Source organism: Aedes albopictus, chromosome 3 (assembly GCF_035046485.1).
Source record: "Aedes albopictus strain Foshan chromosome 3, AalbF5, whole genome shotgun sequence".
NCBI classification, from domain to species: Eukaryota; Metazoa; Arthropoda; class Insecta; order Diptera; family Culicidae; genus Aedes; species Aedes albopictus.
The window spans coordinates 172,838,443-172,854,524 of NC_085138.1; the positions used below are offsets into that span (position 1 = coordinate 172,838,443).

The 16,082-nt window shown below is 41.8% G+C and overlaps 1 protein-coding gene across 5 annotated transcripts; it reads left to right on the forward strand.

Moving 5' to 3' along the window:
• The first annotated feature begins 48 nt into the window (after positions 1–48).
• LOC109406136 (HEAT repeat-containing protein 5B) lies at positions 49–14,805 on the forward strand. 5 transcript variants are annotated; one of them, XM_019674376.3, is made up of 8 exons: positions 49–205; positions 478–2,463; positions 2,784–3,057; positions 3,157–3,189; positions 8,922–12,057; positions 13,048–13,650; positions 13,742–13,756; positions 13,917–14,805. In XM_019674376.3, the coding sequence occupies exons 2-8, from the start codon at positions 503–505 to the stop codon at positions 14,258–14,260; spliced, it is 6,366 nt and encodes a 2,121-aa protein (XP_019529921.3). In that variant the 5' UTR covers positions 49–205; positions 478–502; the 3' UTR covers positions 14,261–14,805. The 5 variants fall into 5 exon arrangements, with proteins under 5 accessions (XP_019529921.3, XP_019529922.3, XP_029718433.2 ...); XM_029862572.2 differs by lacking the exon at positions 49–205 and adding an exon at positions 242–406; XM_019674377.3 differs by lacking the exon at positions 13,742–13,756.
• Positions 14,806–16,082: the final 1,277 nt, after the last annotated feature.

Below are 16,082 nucleotides of genomic sequence, written 5' to 3' on the forward strand. Positions count from 1 at the left end.
GACTAACATTAATATTTTGTTCACACACCTTGGCAAAATCTACGTCAAAACGATGCACTTTTTTGACGTCTGCTGGATCGATCGACGAAGTAAAAAATAGAGTGCACTGCTGGTGGCTGGAATTTTGCTAAAAATTTTGAATTGCTGATAAAATTGAGATTAAAAACTTTCCCAATCCGAACTTGATATGCAATTCTAGGAGCAGGTAAGTCTGCTGCATCACGGTGCAGTGTGAATTGAGCAGGAAACGGTCCGTGGGAAGTGTATGAGTATCAAATTAGTGTTCTCTGCTAGCTGCGACATACTGCAAGGGCAGTGACCCATTTTCGATGATATCAGTGTATGCTGTGGTCAGTCAGCAGGAACCAGTGCATATCACCTATTGAATCATGCAGTCCAAATAAGGGTGTAACAAAATTGTCCAGCAGCGTAAAACCTTTATATTCGGCTTACTAAATGAATTTATTTTCGTTTCAGAACCAGCTGGAAGTGTACGACAGTCATGGAACTGTCCCACAGTCTCACCCTGAATGAGGAAGCCCTCAATCAGATTCCGGAGCAAAAGCGTCCGGTGTTTATTTTCGAGTGGTTGAGATTTTTGGATAAAGTTCTGGTAGCAGCGCAAAAATCCGACATCAAGGGATGCCAGAAGAAGCTGGTCGAGCAGCTGACTCAGCACATTCAGGGATCCCCGGGGCCTCCGACGCGGAAGCTGATTGCTCGCTGTCTGGCGACGTTGTTTTCCGTGGGCGATACGTTTCTGCTGTTCGAAACCGTGAACAAGTGCAACGACATTCTGAAGAATAAGGATGACTCTCCGAGCTATCTCGCGACTCGATTGGCCGCGATCTGTGTGGTGGGATGTATGTACGAGAAGCTGGGACGCATGATGGGCCGATCGTACGAGGAAACGGTGCAAATTTTGATCAAATCGCTGAAGAATGCTGAATCACAGGTGCGGATCGAAATTATGCTGACGCTGGAGAAAGTATGTGCCGGTATGGGCTCGGCCATTTCGAACGTGCACAAAGATATCTACAAAGCCGTGCGCTATTGCCTGACCGATCGCGTCATGGCAGTCCGTGTTGCAGCGTCAAATTGTTTGCTAGAAATGACCAAACATGCACCATTTCTGTACACTACGGAGCTGGAAAGCTTGGCCTCGCTGTGTTTTCGTGCATTTGATAGCTGCAACTACGAGGTCAGATGTGCCGTGGCGAAGCTGCTGGGAACGCTGATCGCGTGCACTCAAAATGGTAGTTTAAGGAATTTCAGTGGCATGAACACGTCGGCTTCCAGTGCCAAGTCGATTCGTTCGATTTCGCTGGATGAAGCACTGGGAGTGTTGATGGCGGGTTTTCTTCGTGGAGGTGTATCTTTCCTGAAAGGTACTGGAGAGATAATTAAAGGAAGTTCCGGAGTTAATCGCGAGGTACGCGTGGGTGTTACCCATGCATATGTAGTGTTTGTTCAAACGATGGGTGGTTTGTGGTTGGAGAGGAACATGCAAACATTTTTGGTGCACGTATTGGATTTGGTAGCCAATCCTAAAGCTGCTTCATCCCACGTAGATGCCGTTTACTCGAGGAAGTGCATAAATTTCATTCTTCGGTCGGTGATTGGTAAAATGCTGGGAGAAAAAGCTCAATCCTCGGCATGCAAGGAACTGATTCACATTATTGCCAAGCAAATGAATTCCATCGACTTTAATCCGGAGAATGCAAAGGATTCCAACCAGGAAACGCTGTTCAGTCAGCATTTGCTAGTATGTGCCCTACAGGAACTCGGCAGCCTGGTACTCTTATTGGGAACTACTGCTCAAAACTTACTTACAGATCAGTCACTAAACTTCATCGATGCCACCTGCGCTGTTCTGATTCATCCTTGCATGGCAGCCCGACTCGCCGCTGCTTGGTGTTTGCGATGCGTCTGCGTGGCCGTTCCCAGCCAGATAACTCCGCTAATCGACCGCTTCATCGAGGCCATCGAGAAAATGAGAACTTCCCCTGATGCCATTTCCGGGTATAGTGGAGCCCTGGCTGCTGTTCTCGGTGGGGTTCGCTTTTCACCGCTAGGGATTCCCCACACCAGGGGAAAAATCATCTTCAATACTGCGGAAGAACTGCTCCGCACCGCTAGTCAAAATAGTCGGCTTTCCCTGAACCGCACACAAGCCGGCTGGTTACTCATCGGAGCCATCATGACGCTTGGGGTGCCTGTGGTAAAGGGATTGCTTCCGCGGATGTTACTTCTCTGGCGGAACGCCTTCCCGCGCTCCACTAAGGAGCTTGATTCGGAAAAAGCACGGGGAGATGCTTTTACCTGGCAGGTCACGCTGGAGGGACGGGCCGGAGCCCTGTCGGTTATGCATAGCTTCCTGCTGCACTGTCCGGAGTTGGTCACCGATGATATTACAAGGCGGCTGCTGACGCCCATCGAAAGCGCCCTGGCAATGTTAATCAAGTAAGTATTAAGTAAGAGACAAACTAGCGTAGGGCTGAAAATCTCTATAGTAAAAAAATAGTATCACACCTAGTTTACTACTGATAAATAGATATTTGCTCAGGGTGTTTCAAAATGAATCTCCCTCGCTTTTCATTCCACTAAAAATTCCAAGTTGGCCAATTACGGTTGGCGGCTGCGGCTCCTAACACTAAACTGGGACATCGACACCCTGTTACCCTTTTATTTATATTGTGCTAGTTAGTGATGATATTTGTTAGTCAACTAATTTAAAAGCTCTGTCAATTATAACACCTTAATTGTTCTAACACATTCAACAGCATCACATCTGTTTTGAAAAGCTACGGACAGCATCTCAAAGCTCCCACCGCGATGGTTCGTTTACGGTTGTATGAAACACTGTCCCTGCTACCGGCTAATGCACTGGAGTCATCCTACACACATCTGTTGCGCATGCTGGTATCCGAGTTTACCTTGACGGAAAATCCTGCCAACACAACCACTTCCCTCCTGAGACAGATGTGCCATGCAGATGATTCCATCATTCTTGGGACGTGGCTTCAGGAAACGGACCATCGCACAATCGAGGATCAGGTAAGAAATCTATACCACCTGTTTGGAAAGTTTTGGAACTCGTTATTTTACGTTAAACCTCTTCGTTTCTTCCTGGTTTGAATTATTTTGAAATACAAGATGGAACCGAACCGTAAAGCTGACGGTGACTATGTAAGTTTAAAAACCCTATTAATTGATGCTCGTTTTGATGAGTTCTGTTGACAAGCTTTACACTGCAAAAACATGAACAAAGCTAGGCTGCACCATTCCGAGCAAAAAATATTCCTTTTGCTTTTAGCTGCTGTTTCATAAATACAAGATTAATCAAACATACAAAGGGAGGTGAAACATTTGGACTTTTCGCTGTGACTCATTCGTTTTCAAACCAATTGGATTACATTTTTATACATGATAAAGTTACGTTATCAACGAAAGCATAAAGGGTTTTAGTAAACGGTAGTGTTTAAGCGGAAATAATCTCCAAGAAATATTCTCTAGCGGTTTCTTGTTTAACTCCCTACGACGAGCATCCAAAGTAATTATTACAAACAAAATTGTATAAACTGCTAATCTAACTGTTTTTTTTTTCTGGTTCTATTGTACAATTTAATAATAATATTGGCATATTTAACACCACATTCATGTAGAAATAAGCAAACGAATCATTGCTGAGTTTACCTAAAGTCAAAACATTCTTTCACACACTGCTTGTGATTTACGTGTTCTAGTTTAGTCAATTTTCCACACAAGTTTGGGGTCACCTCGGGGGTCACTCCCTCAAAAACATGTCATTTTCTAGGTCCATATATCCGTCAATTTGCGTTGGATTTTGTAACCCTAGGTCTCATTCAAAAGATAATAAGTCAAAGTAACTTTGGACATGATTTATGTGAAAGTTTTACAAACATATTTCTATGTAAACTTAACCCAAAGTTGCCAAATTTTCTGAAAAATAATATAAACTTGCGGCAGGGTCGCTGGAAATCGGGTCGAATTTTATGATGAGAGCGGTAACATAACAAATTTTCTATTAGCTTTCAACTGCTGTTTGCCGAACTTGGCTAAAAAATCTATCAAAAAAGTTTTTAAGTAAATTAACTCTTGATGTCATCGATCAAAAGTTTGGGGTCACCCCTCAAAATGATGTACAATCAGCCTTGGTATCAGCCAAAAGCTTGGGCACGTTTGGGATCACTTTCGTAAAACAAGGAAAAGTGATTTGATGATATCTTCGCCATATAGTTCAATTATAATTCCTTTTAGCTCATTTCAAAAATAATTAACTAAATTTACGTTGGATGCCTTAAATTAAACGTATTAAACGTATCTATATATATAAAAATGCAGTGGCATACGTGGGACCGCGCATAACTTGCAAACGGATGGTCCGATTTGGGTCGTCTAAGTTTTGTTCTGTTAGTTTTCACCCAAGGAAGGTTTATGAGACAAAAAACATGCAAAAATTTAAAGATTTTTGAAAATCGGGTTTTTGTGCAATTGAACGGGGACTTGGACTTGACTAGGGACTTGAAACGTCAAAAAACGCAGTAGGCAAGACAAAGTTTGCCGGGGTCAGCTAGTTTATATATAAACATGTTAAGTAAAGTTAGCACATTTCACACAATCAAAAAAATAGGATATTTCACGTTGAGTTTTAGAATGTAAATTTAAAAAAAATATGTGTGGTTCAATGTCTAATGCAGTAAATACCATTCATTATATTTCAAATAAGCTAAAAAGATTTAAAATGGAATGAAAGATATCAACAAATCACTTTTCCATCACAGAGAAACATACGTTACAGTCTCAACGCCTACCATCGATCATTTTTTAACGGTTGTTTCAAATATTCAGTAGTAGGTCGATTGACTCGCGGCGCTGGTGTCGTTTTTGCTCCTATTTGACCTTTGCTCATTACCGCCATCTAGTTGCGGCCCGGCCAAATACAGTACGTTTAGCATTAGGCGATTACGTTTTCTTTACGATGTTTTTTAATGAAATTTGTTCTAAGTGTTACGTATGTTTCTCTGTGTTTCCATGTTTTGAGATAGTGACCCCAAACTTTTGGTCGATGACATCAAGAATTAATTTACTTAATAACTTTGTTTTCTAGATTATTTTTTTAGCTAAGTTTGGTAAAAAGCAGTTGAAAGCTAATAGATAATAGGTTATATTACCGCTCTCATCTTGCAATTTGGTCGACCCAATTTCCAGCGAAACTGCCGTAAGTTTATATTCATTTATTAGAAAATTTGGCAACTTTAGCATATAAGGCGAAACTGGAAGCATTTCCTCATTTTTTCAGTTTTTGATTTTTCAAAAAATAACGAAGCAATATTTTAAAAATCGGTTTTCGTACACATGTAGAGGATGGATCAAGGTATCTTCTGAATTTTTTTGGTGTTGAAAAAGTTTTCCATTTTTTTATAAACCATTTTTTTAAATTTCGTTCAAAAATGGTTTCTGCAAAAACGAAAAATATTTTCCACTACGAAAAAAAATCAGAAGATACCTTGATCCATTCTCTACATGTGCATGGAAACCGATTTTAAAAATATTGCTTCGTTATTTAATAAAAAAAAACACCCTGGCCAAGTTCGCAGGGGTTGACGGTATTAAAGTGAAGGAGTTTCATTTTGATTATTGTAATGTAGTGTTCTTTAGTGAAACATATCACCTTTTTAACACTTTAATGCGCCTCCAACGGTTCATCACGAACCGGCTGCTGCTGATGGAGTATGGCTGATCATATGCATCAGACATGCTCGATAAACAGGAGGAACCGCCGGAGCTCAGTAGAGTCTATTCCCAAGCAATAGTTCCAAGTCGGTTGGATTTGAGAAGGTTTAGACGATCGTTACAAATCCTAATAAAAGTATTATAGGATTTGTGACAGGTTTTGGAACCTTTTACAGCCATCTGACTTCAAAATGTTGTTTGGACTCTATTTCCCACGTTTCTCGGTTGATTTTTATTACATAGTAATTTATTAATGTCATAGTCGCTTTTTCGAATTTTCACAATGTTAGTTGGCCATATTTTCTTTAAATAAAGCAATAAAAATCGACCGAAGAATCAATAGTGGGAAGGAGATCTGCAGCACTTAATTGTGCTGATAGATTCAAAGCTAACGTGCGAACACTTAAACGCATTGTTGACGTCAATGCGTTCGACGTGACATTTTGGACAAAAACTGACTGCTTTTTATTAACTGAACAACGTTACTTGTGTATGACTAGGTTGACATTTCTTGGCTACGCTTGAGGAAAATGACATGGTTCATCTAGGTAGGACCGATAGGACAATTGAACGAATTTGAATATTTTTAATAGTATTTGTAGCGGGATGAAAGTTGACATGAAATCTTTATTATTTTAAAATTTTATTGCAATCAACTGACCAACTTGGCGTATTTTTGATTATCTCTTAGATGTTCAGAAGTTCATTTACATGTTTCTGTGGATTTTGGACCGATGACAATTTAAGGACACAAGAGATGAACACAAGTAGAAAACGATTAGCGAAATCAAGAAAACAATTTGACACAGGATCGACTATATTTTAACATACAGGGTTCGATTGATTCGATGAAAAAAACAACATACGACAACTGACTTAACGAGGAGAAAAACATATTTAACCATACCACAAAATCAAACAAGGAGACAAACACAAACCGTGTGACGGTGTGACCATAACAATAGGCAATAACAATAGGCAAATCCTGACTGACTGACCAATTGAAAACTTTCCAATCTTCTACCGTATCTTTCTGAGTCAGTTGCAACAGTGTCTTAATGCATATCATTTTCCGCGTACGGCTGGCAAACTGCTTCTGAAAGATTACGTACTCTTTTCTATCTTCGGGTCTAGTGTAGAGCTTTCAACTCTATTCAGAGTGCAGCTAGAAACCTAGCAAAAAAAAGTTATTTAATAAAAAAAAAACAAAAACCTAAAAGTGAGGAAATGCTATTCGTCTGTTTTCCACTATAACTCAGTCAAATTTGAACCAATAGGCTCCTAAAGTCCTATCGGTATTCTTGTTTTAAACCACAATATATGGTTCAAGAGTACATATTTACTCATTTTTTGACGTTTTTATAAACCGTAGTTGGAAATGTATAATTTTTATTTTTTTAGCCTTTTGTCTCGTCCCTACTTTGAGTGATTTTTTCGCCGTGTATGTCAGATAGGAACATTTTTGAAATCCCAGTGCGAAAAATGTCGAGCTCAGTCACACAAGGTTGACTTCAAATGTCAAAGTAGAACTATTTACCATTTTACATATTTCAAATTTTCTCATTATTCCTTTGTTTTTCAAGTTCGAGTAAAGTACAATTCCGATTAGAATACCATGCTTGATCGTATTATTCAATATAAGCGAGATTTCGTCTCTAATTTTAGGACCCTATTGACACAACTTTTGGAATGTGGTGAGATAAGTATAGTATCTACCCGTGTACAACATTTCAAGTCAATTGGTTCAAAATTGACTGAGTTATAGTGGAAAACAGACGAATATAGAAGCCACCGCCCAAGTGGCGCGATACCCTACAAACATTTTTGAAAAAGGTACATTTAAATCATGTTCAAAGTATCTTTGACTTTTATCCTTTAAATGAATCCTAGGTTTTTGAAATCGTACGCAAATTGGCCACATCTCCGCCTAAAAAAAATGACAAATTTTTGAGCGAGTGATCCCAAACTTTTGATCGGAAGTGTATAGGGTAGATACGGTTCGCTTGAATTTCCTGGTGTAGCGATATAAGACTAACTTGCGAAATAGGCAAAATTCTGAAAAAAGATGATGCATAGATGCACAAATTCTGGGAGAAGTTCATGGTTGAAATATGTGGTTTTCACAGACATTATGTGAAGAGGCATGTCTGGCAAAATTCACTAAGCATTATTTGATACAATTTAAGAAAAAAAATATATTACAGTTTGAAAACATGCAATAATGTATTCCTAGAATTGCAAGAAACAGGATCTATTTGAATTTCATTTGAATATTCTCAAGGAGATCTATATTGGTATAGTATTAATGACAGATCATATTTCGTTACGTTTTTTAAATAGTTTCTCTTGGTGACATTTGATTGTTTTCCGTAGGATCATAATAATTACCTACAATAAACTAAAGGCCCTAAAACATGGACAAAAATACCGAACATATAGCGTATGAATATAGGACGGTTCGGTATCTATTACATTACAGTCGACTCGCCATATATTGATATTGGAGGGATCATCGAGATAAGGAGAGATCAAATTGAAGAAGCAAACCTCCGTAAAAAGCCGACAACAAGCAGATGTCTCCTCGCCTGATAATTCCTAATTTTCCAGGGAGAAGATAGATACTTTTCACAATTTTAAATGACCCCACTTTAAAGAGTCGACTAGTTATCTTTCGCTAATCGCTACACCACTGATATCAACTTGATACGTATACTGCCTACCAACTATACTGCCCCCATTTCCACAACAGTCCCATGTGGATAGTAAACCCAGCAAACATGGGACTGTTATGCGAATAGGGGCAGTGGGGCAGTATTCCAAGTACTTCGGAAAAAAGAATAAATCTGATTATCTGGTTGATACAGATGTATTAACAAGAACATACAAGGGAGTATAGAGGGTGTTTGTTGTCCGAGAATAGTAATTTAGATCAGACAGCACAAAATGAATCTATATATCACTCATTTTTAATCCTTTAGCCGACCACCGAAGTATGATTTAAAAGGAGCAAAAAATCTTTACAAAAAAATATACTAAAAACATTTGGAAAAGAAAAATCACCATAAAAATATTTTTGTTAGTAATGCTTTTAAAAACAATTTCGCCTCTGTATAAATCTGCCCGAACCATCGATAATCTAACGTTTGTTATTTCTTCATCCACAGCTTCAGCCGAACAGCGCTGCCGGCTCGGGAGCCCTAGAGCACGATCCTTGCTGTTTGTATCGTGCGGTAGCAACAAATGGCGAACAGTGTCCCGGACCACTCCCGCTGGGTGTGGCAGTCATCGACATGTCGGTGGCCCTGTTTGGTCTGATCTTCCCGAAGGTGGCCAACAAGCACCGCCTGCAGATGTTGGAACACTTTGGCGAGTGCATAAAACATGCCAAGAGCTCGCGCCAGGAGGCGGTGCAGATGAACATCTTTACGGCGCTGCTCAGCGGGCTGAAAGGTTTGACGGAAACAAAGTCCAGCATCGGCCAGGAGGAAGTGAGAAAGAGTGCTACCAATTTGATTATCAATGCATTGATTTGTGCGAACCCGATATTGAGGTGTGCAGCTGGCGAAGCTCTTGGAAGGATTGCACAGGTTGTAGGTGATTCGAGGATTACTGCTGAGCTTGCACAGACCAGTTTTGATAGGCTGAAGTCTGCTAGGGATGTGGTGACAAGGACTGGACATTCTCTGGCATTAGGGTGCTTACACCGTTACGTTGGTGGAATGGGATCTTCTCAGCATTTGAATACAAGTGTTTCCATATTGTTGGCATTGGCACAAGATGGAAGTTCACCGGTTGTACAGGTTTGGTCGTTGTATGCCCTGGCGTTGATTGCGGACTCCGGTGGGCCCATGTTCAGGGGTTACGTAGAGCCAACGCTTTCTTTGGCGTTGAAATTGCTCCTTTCTGTCCCGCAGTCTCACGTGGATGTCCATCAGTGCATTGGACGGGTGCTGGCTGCACTAATCACTACGATTGGTCCCGAATTGCAAGGCAATGGTCAAACCATATGTACTGCCAGATCGTCATTTCTCTGTGCGGCAGCGATCATGCAATCCCATTCGGACCCACTGGTCCAAGCGGAAGCCACGGGATGTCTCCAGCAGCTCCATCTGTTTGCACCTCGCCATGTCAATTTATCCACCTTGGTTCCTAATCTGTGTCAAAACCTTAGCAGTAACTATTTGATGCTCCGCAAGGCGGCCGTATCATGTCTCCGTCAATTAACCACTCGTGAGGCCAAGGAAGTTTGCGAACATGCCATGACACTGGTCAGCGATGACGAAGGATTCGCACTGTCCGATTACGGACTGCCGGGGGTTTTATTCGGTATGCTCGATACGGAAAGCGACAACATCATGATCAAGAACATTCACGACACAATAACGTCGATGTTGCAAATACTGGCCGCAGATAACCTATCGCAATGGTTGAGTATGTGTAAGAATGTCCTTACCGTAGCATCGGAAGCGGCATTGACATCTGGCCCGGCGGAAACCGCTACAATCAAAGAAGATGCAGATGATGCCGAAGACGCAGAAGCAGATGATGACAACATCGAATTCCACGCTGAAGACAATCAGGCTACTCACCCGGCGGTACAACCTCGGTGGCCAACCCGGGTATTTGCGGCGGAATGTGTGAGAAAAATTATATCCACCTGCGAAAATGCCAATGCTGCGCATTTCGATTTACTGTTAGCCAAAGAAATTCAAATCACTAAATCACGTGGCGACTATTTGGTACTGCATTTGTCGGATCTCATCCGGATGGCATTTATGGCTGCCACAAGCGATTCCGATCAATTGCGTTTGGAAGGATTGAAAACACTGCAGGAGATAATAGATAAATTCGCAAGAGTTCCGGAACCGGAATTTCCTGGCCATTTGCTGCTGGAGCAGTTCCAAGCTCAGGTCGGAGCTGCGTTGAGGCCAGCCTTTTCCCAGGACACGCCATCTCATGTAACGGCAGCCGCGTGTGAGGTATGTTCGGCATGGATTGGTTCCGGAGTTGCCAGAGATTTGAATGATCTACGAAGGGTCCATCAGCTGTTGGTGTCGAATCTGAGCAAACTAAACGATAAAACAAACAGTACACAACTGTACAACGAAAGCATGGCCACACTAGAGAAACTCAGCATTTTGAAGGCATGGGGACAAATTTATATCATGGCTATGATAGATAACGGGACAGCCCCAGCTAGTATGCTATTGAAAGCTTTGCCTTCTTCATCAACTACGATCGCAGCCCCTACAAATGACATGAACCGTCTTACGCTGGATGAAGACTTCGGAGACTTTGAGAGTCGGGGCGAGAGTTTGCTGTCGCTTGTGCAACCCGAACTGACTAATCTCTCCACTCATTGGTTATCTGCGCTGAAGGACTATGCATTACTGTCGTTACCGGCAGAATACGCCAGTCAGCTGCCACATGATGGCGGATCTTTCTACACTAACGATACAATGAATCTGTCTAAGCCGCATTATCTCACATCTTGGCCTCCAATCTTGTACGCTTCTGCCCTGTGGTTGAACGCAGGAGGTTTTGCCGAAACAGAATCCGATTCACCTACCATTAATGAGGACGATAAAGCTAACGCTAATGACCTTGCAAACGGGAATAAGATTACAGATAAGGTTAATCAAACTGGCTCTACAACGTCCATTTCATACGGCAGTGTAGCAGCCGATCGATTCCATCTAGTATTTGGCATTAGCATGGAAGCCCTGTGTAGTACGCGAACGAATGAAAAGCTGGAAAGTGTAATAGCCTGTCTTCAAGCCCTGTACACGATGTTCGATTACAAGTGGTCGCGTCAGATGCTCACCAAAAACCGTTCCCTTCCGGTAGAGCTGTGCAACGTTCTGCACCGTCTAATACTGACCCGGGACAGTCTGGAAGTGCAATACTTGTGCATATCGATTCTCAAGCAAACCATCGTAGCCGCAAACGAGTGTCTGGAGTTGGAGAAGCAGGAAAAGATGACAGAATTTGAGAACAAAACCGACAACGGCAATGAAGAAAACCGAGACGTCGATAATCTCGGCGAGGGCGGCGAAGAAGGGGAAATACTTCCTGGAAAATCACACGTCTACGCCATACTGGAAGTGATCCTGTGCCTCTTGGCGCGGCAGATTCCCGCCATGAGTCCATCGCAATCGGCACGGGTGGCAAACGAACAACTGCAGCGCCAAATGGCGCAAACCAAAAATGGCCTGTTCAAGCTCTCCGAAGACAACAGCTTGCTGGTGGCATCGGCAATCAACTGTATGACGGATCTGACGAAGCTCTGCTCACCTACTGGTAAGTTTGTGGGAAAGTGGGGTGTTTGGTCGCTTTAAGGCAATGTGACAAAACAAAGAAATCAACGTTCAATCGTCCACAATCTGGCACGGTCATAACGCTTCTAATAATACTACTTCGAATGCATAACATTAATGCAGTCTAATTGTACACTTCAACATTCAGTTTAAAAAAGTTTGTATTGTCAGTGTCATCGGGGTAATATGGCACCCTATTTTTCGCCTAATGTAACACAAACTTGATGTACGGTACTGAGTCAAACTTAAAGTATATGAAATTCGTACAATAAATAGAAGCCTCTTGTACTGTTTTTGTTCAGCGTCAGTCGGGATAATTTAATCAATATTTTTCGAAATACCTACGTTGTCTATTTTACTGCATGCTTAGAGCCTATAGGAGGATTGTTGACAGATTTTTAAGGGTTAATCAGTTATCATATGTATTGCCTTATTGACTAGATTGCCCCGACTACCTTTATGTTTAAAATTTTGAAACCCGTCTTTGAATGATAAACCACAGACAAACAGACGTTAAACTTTCTTTCAACATAGGTATCTTAAAAAATCATCGTTCGATTTACATTGTCACCACCTGGTGAACATGTTTCACGAAGCACCGCGTGGTGCTTCAGAAGGCGAAAGTGTCAAACGGCAAACGCGAAGAAAAATGATGCGCGAGCCTCTGGTTGTGAACGACAGAACTTAAGAGATTTAAAATGATCGTTGAAACAATAGAGTTAATAAACTATAGAGGACGAATGTCGTTGGCGTCGTCGGCGCAACATAGATACCCGACATGTTTGCGAACGAGAACAAATGGAACAGCAGCGACATTCCTCTATAGTTTATTAACTCTATTGTTGAAACCGTAGTCGATAGAATTTTGCCAGTGTTGTATCTGTTTGTATGTGGCTAAACTTGTAGATTACCATAAAACATAAGTGGTACAAACAGACGTAAGAAGTGATGCATTTCACTTTTACACCTACAGGAGCTGTATCGATCCTTCCTACAATGCTGTATCTGACGACGGGAGTGATAAAGGAAGTCGCAACCAAGTCGGTTAACGATGAGACTATAATAGCCAATTCGAATATTATTCAAGCCGCTTTGCAACTGTTGAAAAATCTCGCCACCGACCGTTACAGCAAGCACGATCTATCTGCCGATGACTGGCGGAAGCTGCTACAGAGTGCTTTGGGAAAGATCATCGATCTAACCAAAACCGGATGCGACGAAACCAAGCTAGATGAGGTCACAATGATGCTGACCATTGCTGTATTCCTGCTGCATACGCCTTCCTCGTTGGTGTCGGTGCCCAATTTGCAGTATCCTTGCATAAATCACTTCAGGCAGTGCTTTTTAACCGGATCTCCAATGGTTCGGTTGAAGTGCGTCCAAACTATGCGATCGATTTTCGTCAATGCGGACTTGAAAGTGTCTACGCCATATATCCATGCACTGGCTCCGCGCTTGATTGAAACACTGTTTGCTGAATCGAACCGCAGTCCCTCGAGCGACATGGAGCTTGCCATCATACTGGAGGGCATTACAACATTGGAAGCGCTAATCGCATTGGCAGAACCCCAAAACCGTAAGTGTTGAACATATTTTTATTTTCGGATCGTTTTGATCATTCTTTGTAATAATTGTTTCCAATTTATATGCCTTTCACTTGACGACAGATGAACTAATCCAAGGTAAAACAAAAAAATCAAGCATAAAATCAATCAGAGCAATACTATCTAGCTCAAAATTTTATATTTTCTTGCTGTATTCTTAGGATTTCCTAAAATTCGCATTCCTAACTTTCAATAAAAAAACAGCAAGCACATGAGTATACGTGTGTTAACTTTTCAGGCATCCAAATGTTGACTCTGCTGGTTCCCATATTGATCAACTATTTGCTCGAACCGGATCAGTTCCGTTCTAAGCCCAAACAGTGCGTACAGCTGCACGAACAATCGCTGCAGTGGCTCATGAAGATCGGTCCCAAGTATCCGCATGAGTTCAAAGGGTTCATGGGACAGTCTCCGGAATTGCGGATCAAGCTAGAAGCAGCCATCAAACGTAACCAGATGAACGCCATTCAGGCGAAAAATAAAAGCGAAGCAGCCAACGCAGCAGCTCGTGCCAGTGCAACGCAACAACAGAAACCTACAATTCAATTGAAGACCGACTTTAGCAACTTCAGCGCGACCTAATTTCGCCATTTAACGCTTCATAATTGGGTGATTCACGTTGAAAAAGGAAAACGCATTCGATGGTGTTTGTTTCAAAATCCAAAACTACAATTTTTTAAATAAATCTGCATATAAGACATATTTGTATGCAAATAAAACATCTAAAGCTGAGAAACCTAACCTGATCCTGTTTTCCTTCATAATGAACATTTTACACAAGTTTCAAGTTCTTGATACCTACTTCTTAATTTTTGATTTTTGAAAACAGCATTATTGAGAATATTTTTCCTCTTCGCGTGTATCTCTTTGAGCTACATAAAATAAGAATAAAGTATATTGACACATTTCAACAGTGTAATTGGACGATTTGAATAACATCTCTTATAAAATAATCCTCTCACTAGTGGAATATTATACTATTGGCTGTTTAATTTTATTCAGGTCATCTATTAGTGAAAAAAACTGTGTAGGAACTTATTTACATTCTAATACAACAATTATAAAAATAATAAATTGTTAATATCTGTATAATTTACTGAATAATAAAGTATTACTATCATTACTCACGTAATTGCATTTGTGATCGTTTCTGATAAATCCGAACTGGTCGTTGAATTCATGACGTCCATTCAACGTTGTAGGCGTATATTATGTACAGCACACGACGCTTGTCCATTCAGGAAAATTCTACAGCTTGATCGTACGGATTCCCGGATAAACTGATACGATTGCTCAAGGCGACGATGGATCGCGTGATGTGCGTACATAGTTCGAGTATCAGGGACACTCTCGAGTCCCTTCGAATCTCGCAGAGAGTTACGGCGAGGTGGTGCTCTTTCATGCTTGCTGTTTAACATTGCTTTAGAGGGTGTGATGGTAATAAGGAGAGTGGGGATAAACACGAGTGGAAAGATTTTCACGAAATCCGTTAAGCTGCTTGGTTTTGCTGATGATATAGATATTATAGCTCGCAAATTTGAGACGATGGCGAAGACGTTTATCCGACTAAAGAATGAAGCCAGGCGAATCGGATTAGCCATTAATCTGTCGAAGACAAAGTACATGGTGACAAAGGGCTCCAGGGAAGAATTGCCGCGCCCGCCACCCCGAATTTATATTAACGATGATGAAATCGAGGCGGTTGAAGAATTCATGTACATACTTGGGCTCACTGGTGACCGCCGACGACACCAGCAGAGAAATTCAGAGGCGCAATATGGCAGGAAATCGAGCTTACTTTGGACTCCACAGAACTCTACGATCGAAAAAAGTTCGCCGTCACACGAAGTTAACTATCTACAAAACGCTGATTAGACCGGTAGTCCTCTATGGGCACGAAGCGCGTGAGGAGTTTTCGAACGGAAGGTGCTGCGTACCATCTACGGCGGAGTGCAGATGGAAGACGGGACTTGGAGAAGGCGAATGAACCACGAACTGCATCAGCCGCTGAGAAAACCAACCATCGTCCACACCGTGAAAATCGGGCGGCTACGGTGGGCGGGTCACGTCATCAGGATGTCGAATAGAAACCCGACTATGGTTCTCGACAGTCATCCGACCGGTACAAGAAGACGTGGTGAGCAGCGAGCTAGGTGGGTCGATCAAGTGAAGGACGGTTTGCGGATCCTTCGCACGCAGAGTGTGGAGCTGGAGACATTCAGCCGAGCAGAATGGAGACGATTCCTATATACAGCAGAGGTCACTCAGGCCTTAGTTTGACCGGTAAGGTAAGTAAGAGGGGGCTTAGACCCCCATAGAAAATGAATAGCCCCCAGAAAATCTTCAAATTAAATATCGCTTGGGCTAGCCCAAGACCGGATACAGTGGTGAAAGATTTCTTTAT

Bases quoted from the DNA above. Each gene is read 5' to 3' on its own strand.
- LOC109406136 (XM_019674376.3), top strand. From the start codon at position 503: ATGGAACTGTCCCACAGTCTCACCCTGAATGAGGAAGCCCTCAATCAG. The intron at 3,058-3,156 runs GTAAGAAATCTA...TTGAAATACAAG, and splicing joins ATCGCACAATCGAGGATCAG to ATGGAACCGAACCGTAAAGC. The intron at 12,058-13,047 runs GTAAGTTTGTGG...TTACACCTACAG, and splicing joins GAAGCTCTGCTCACCTACTG to GAGCTGTATCGATCCTTCCT.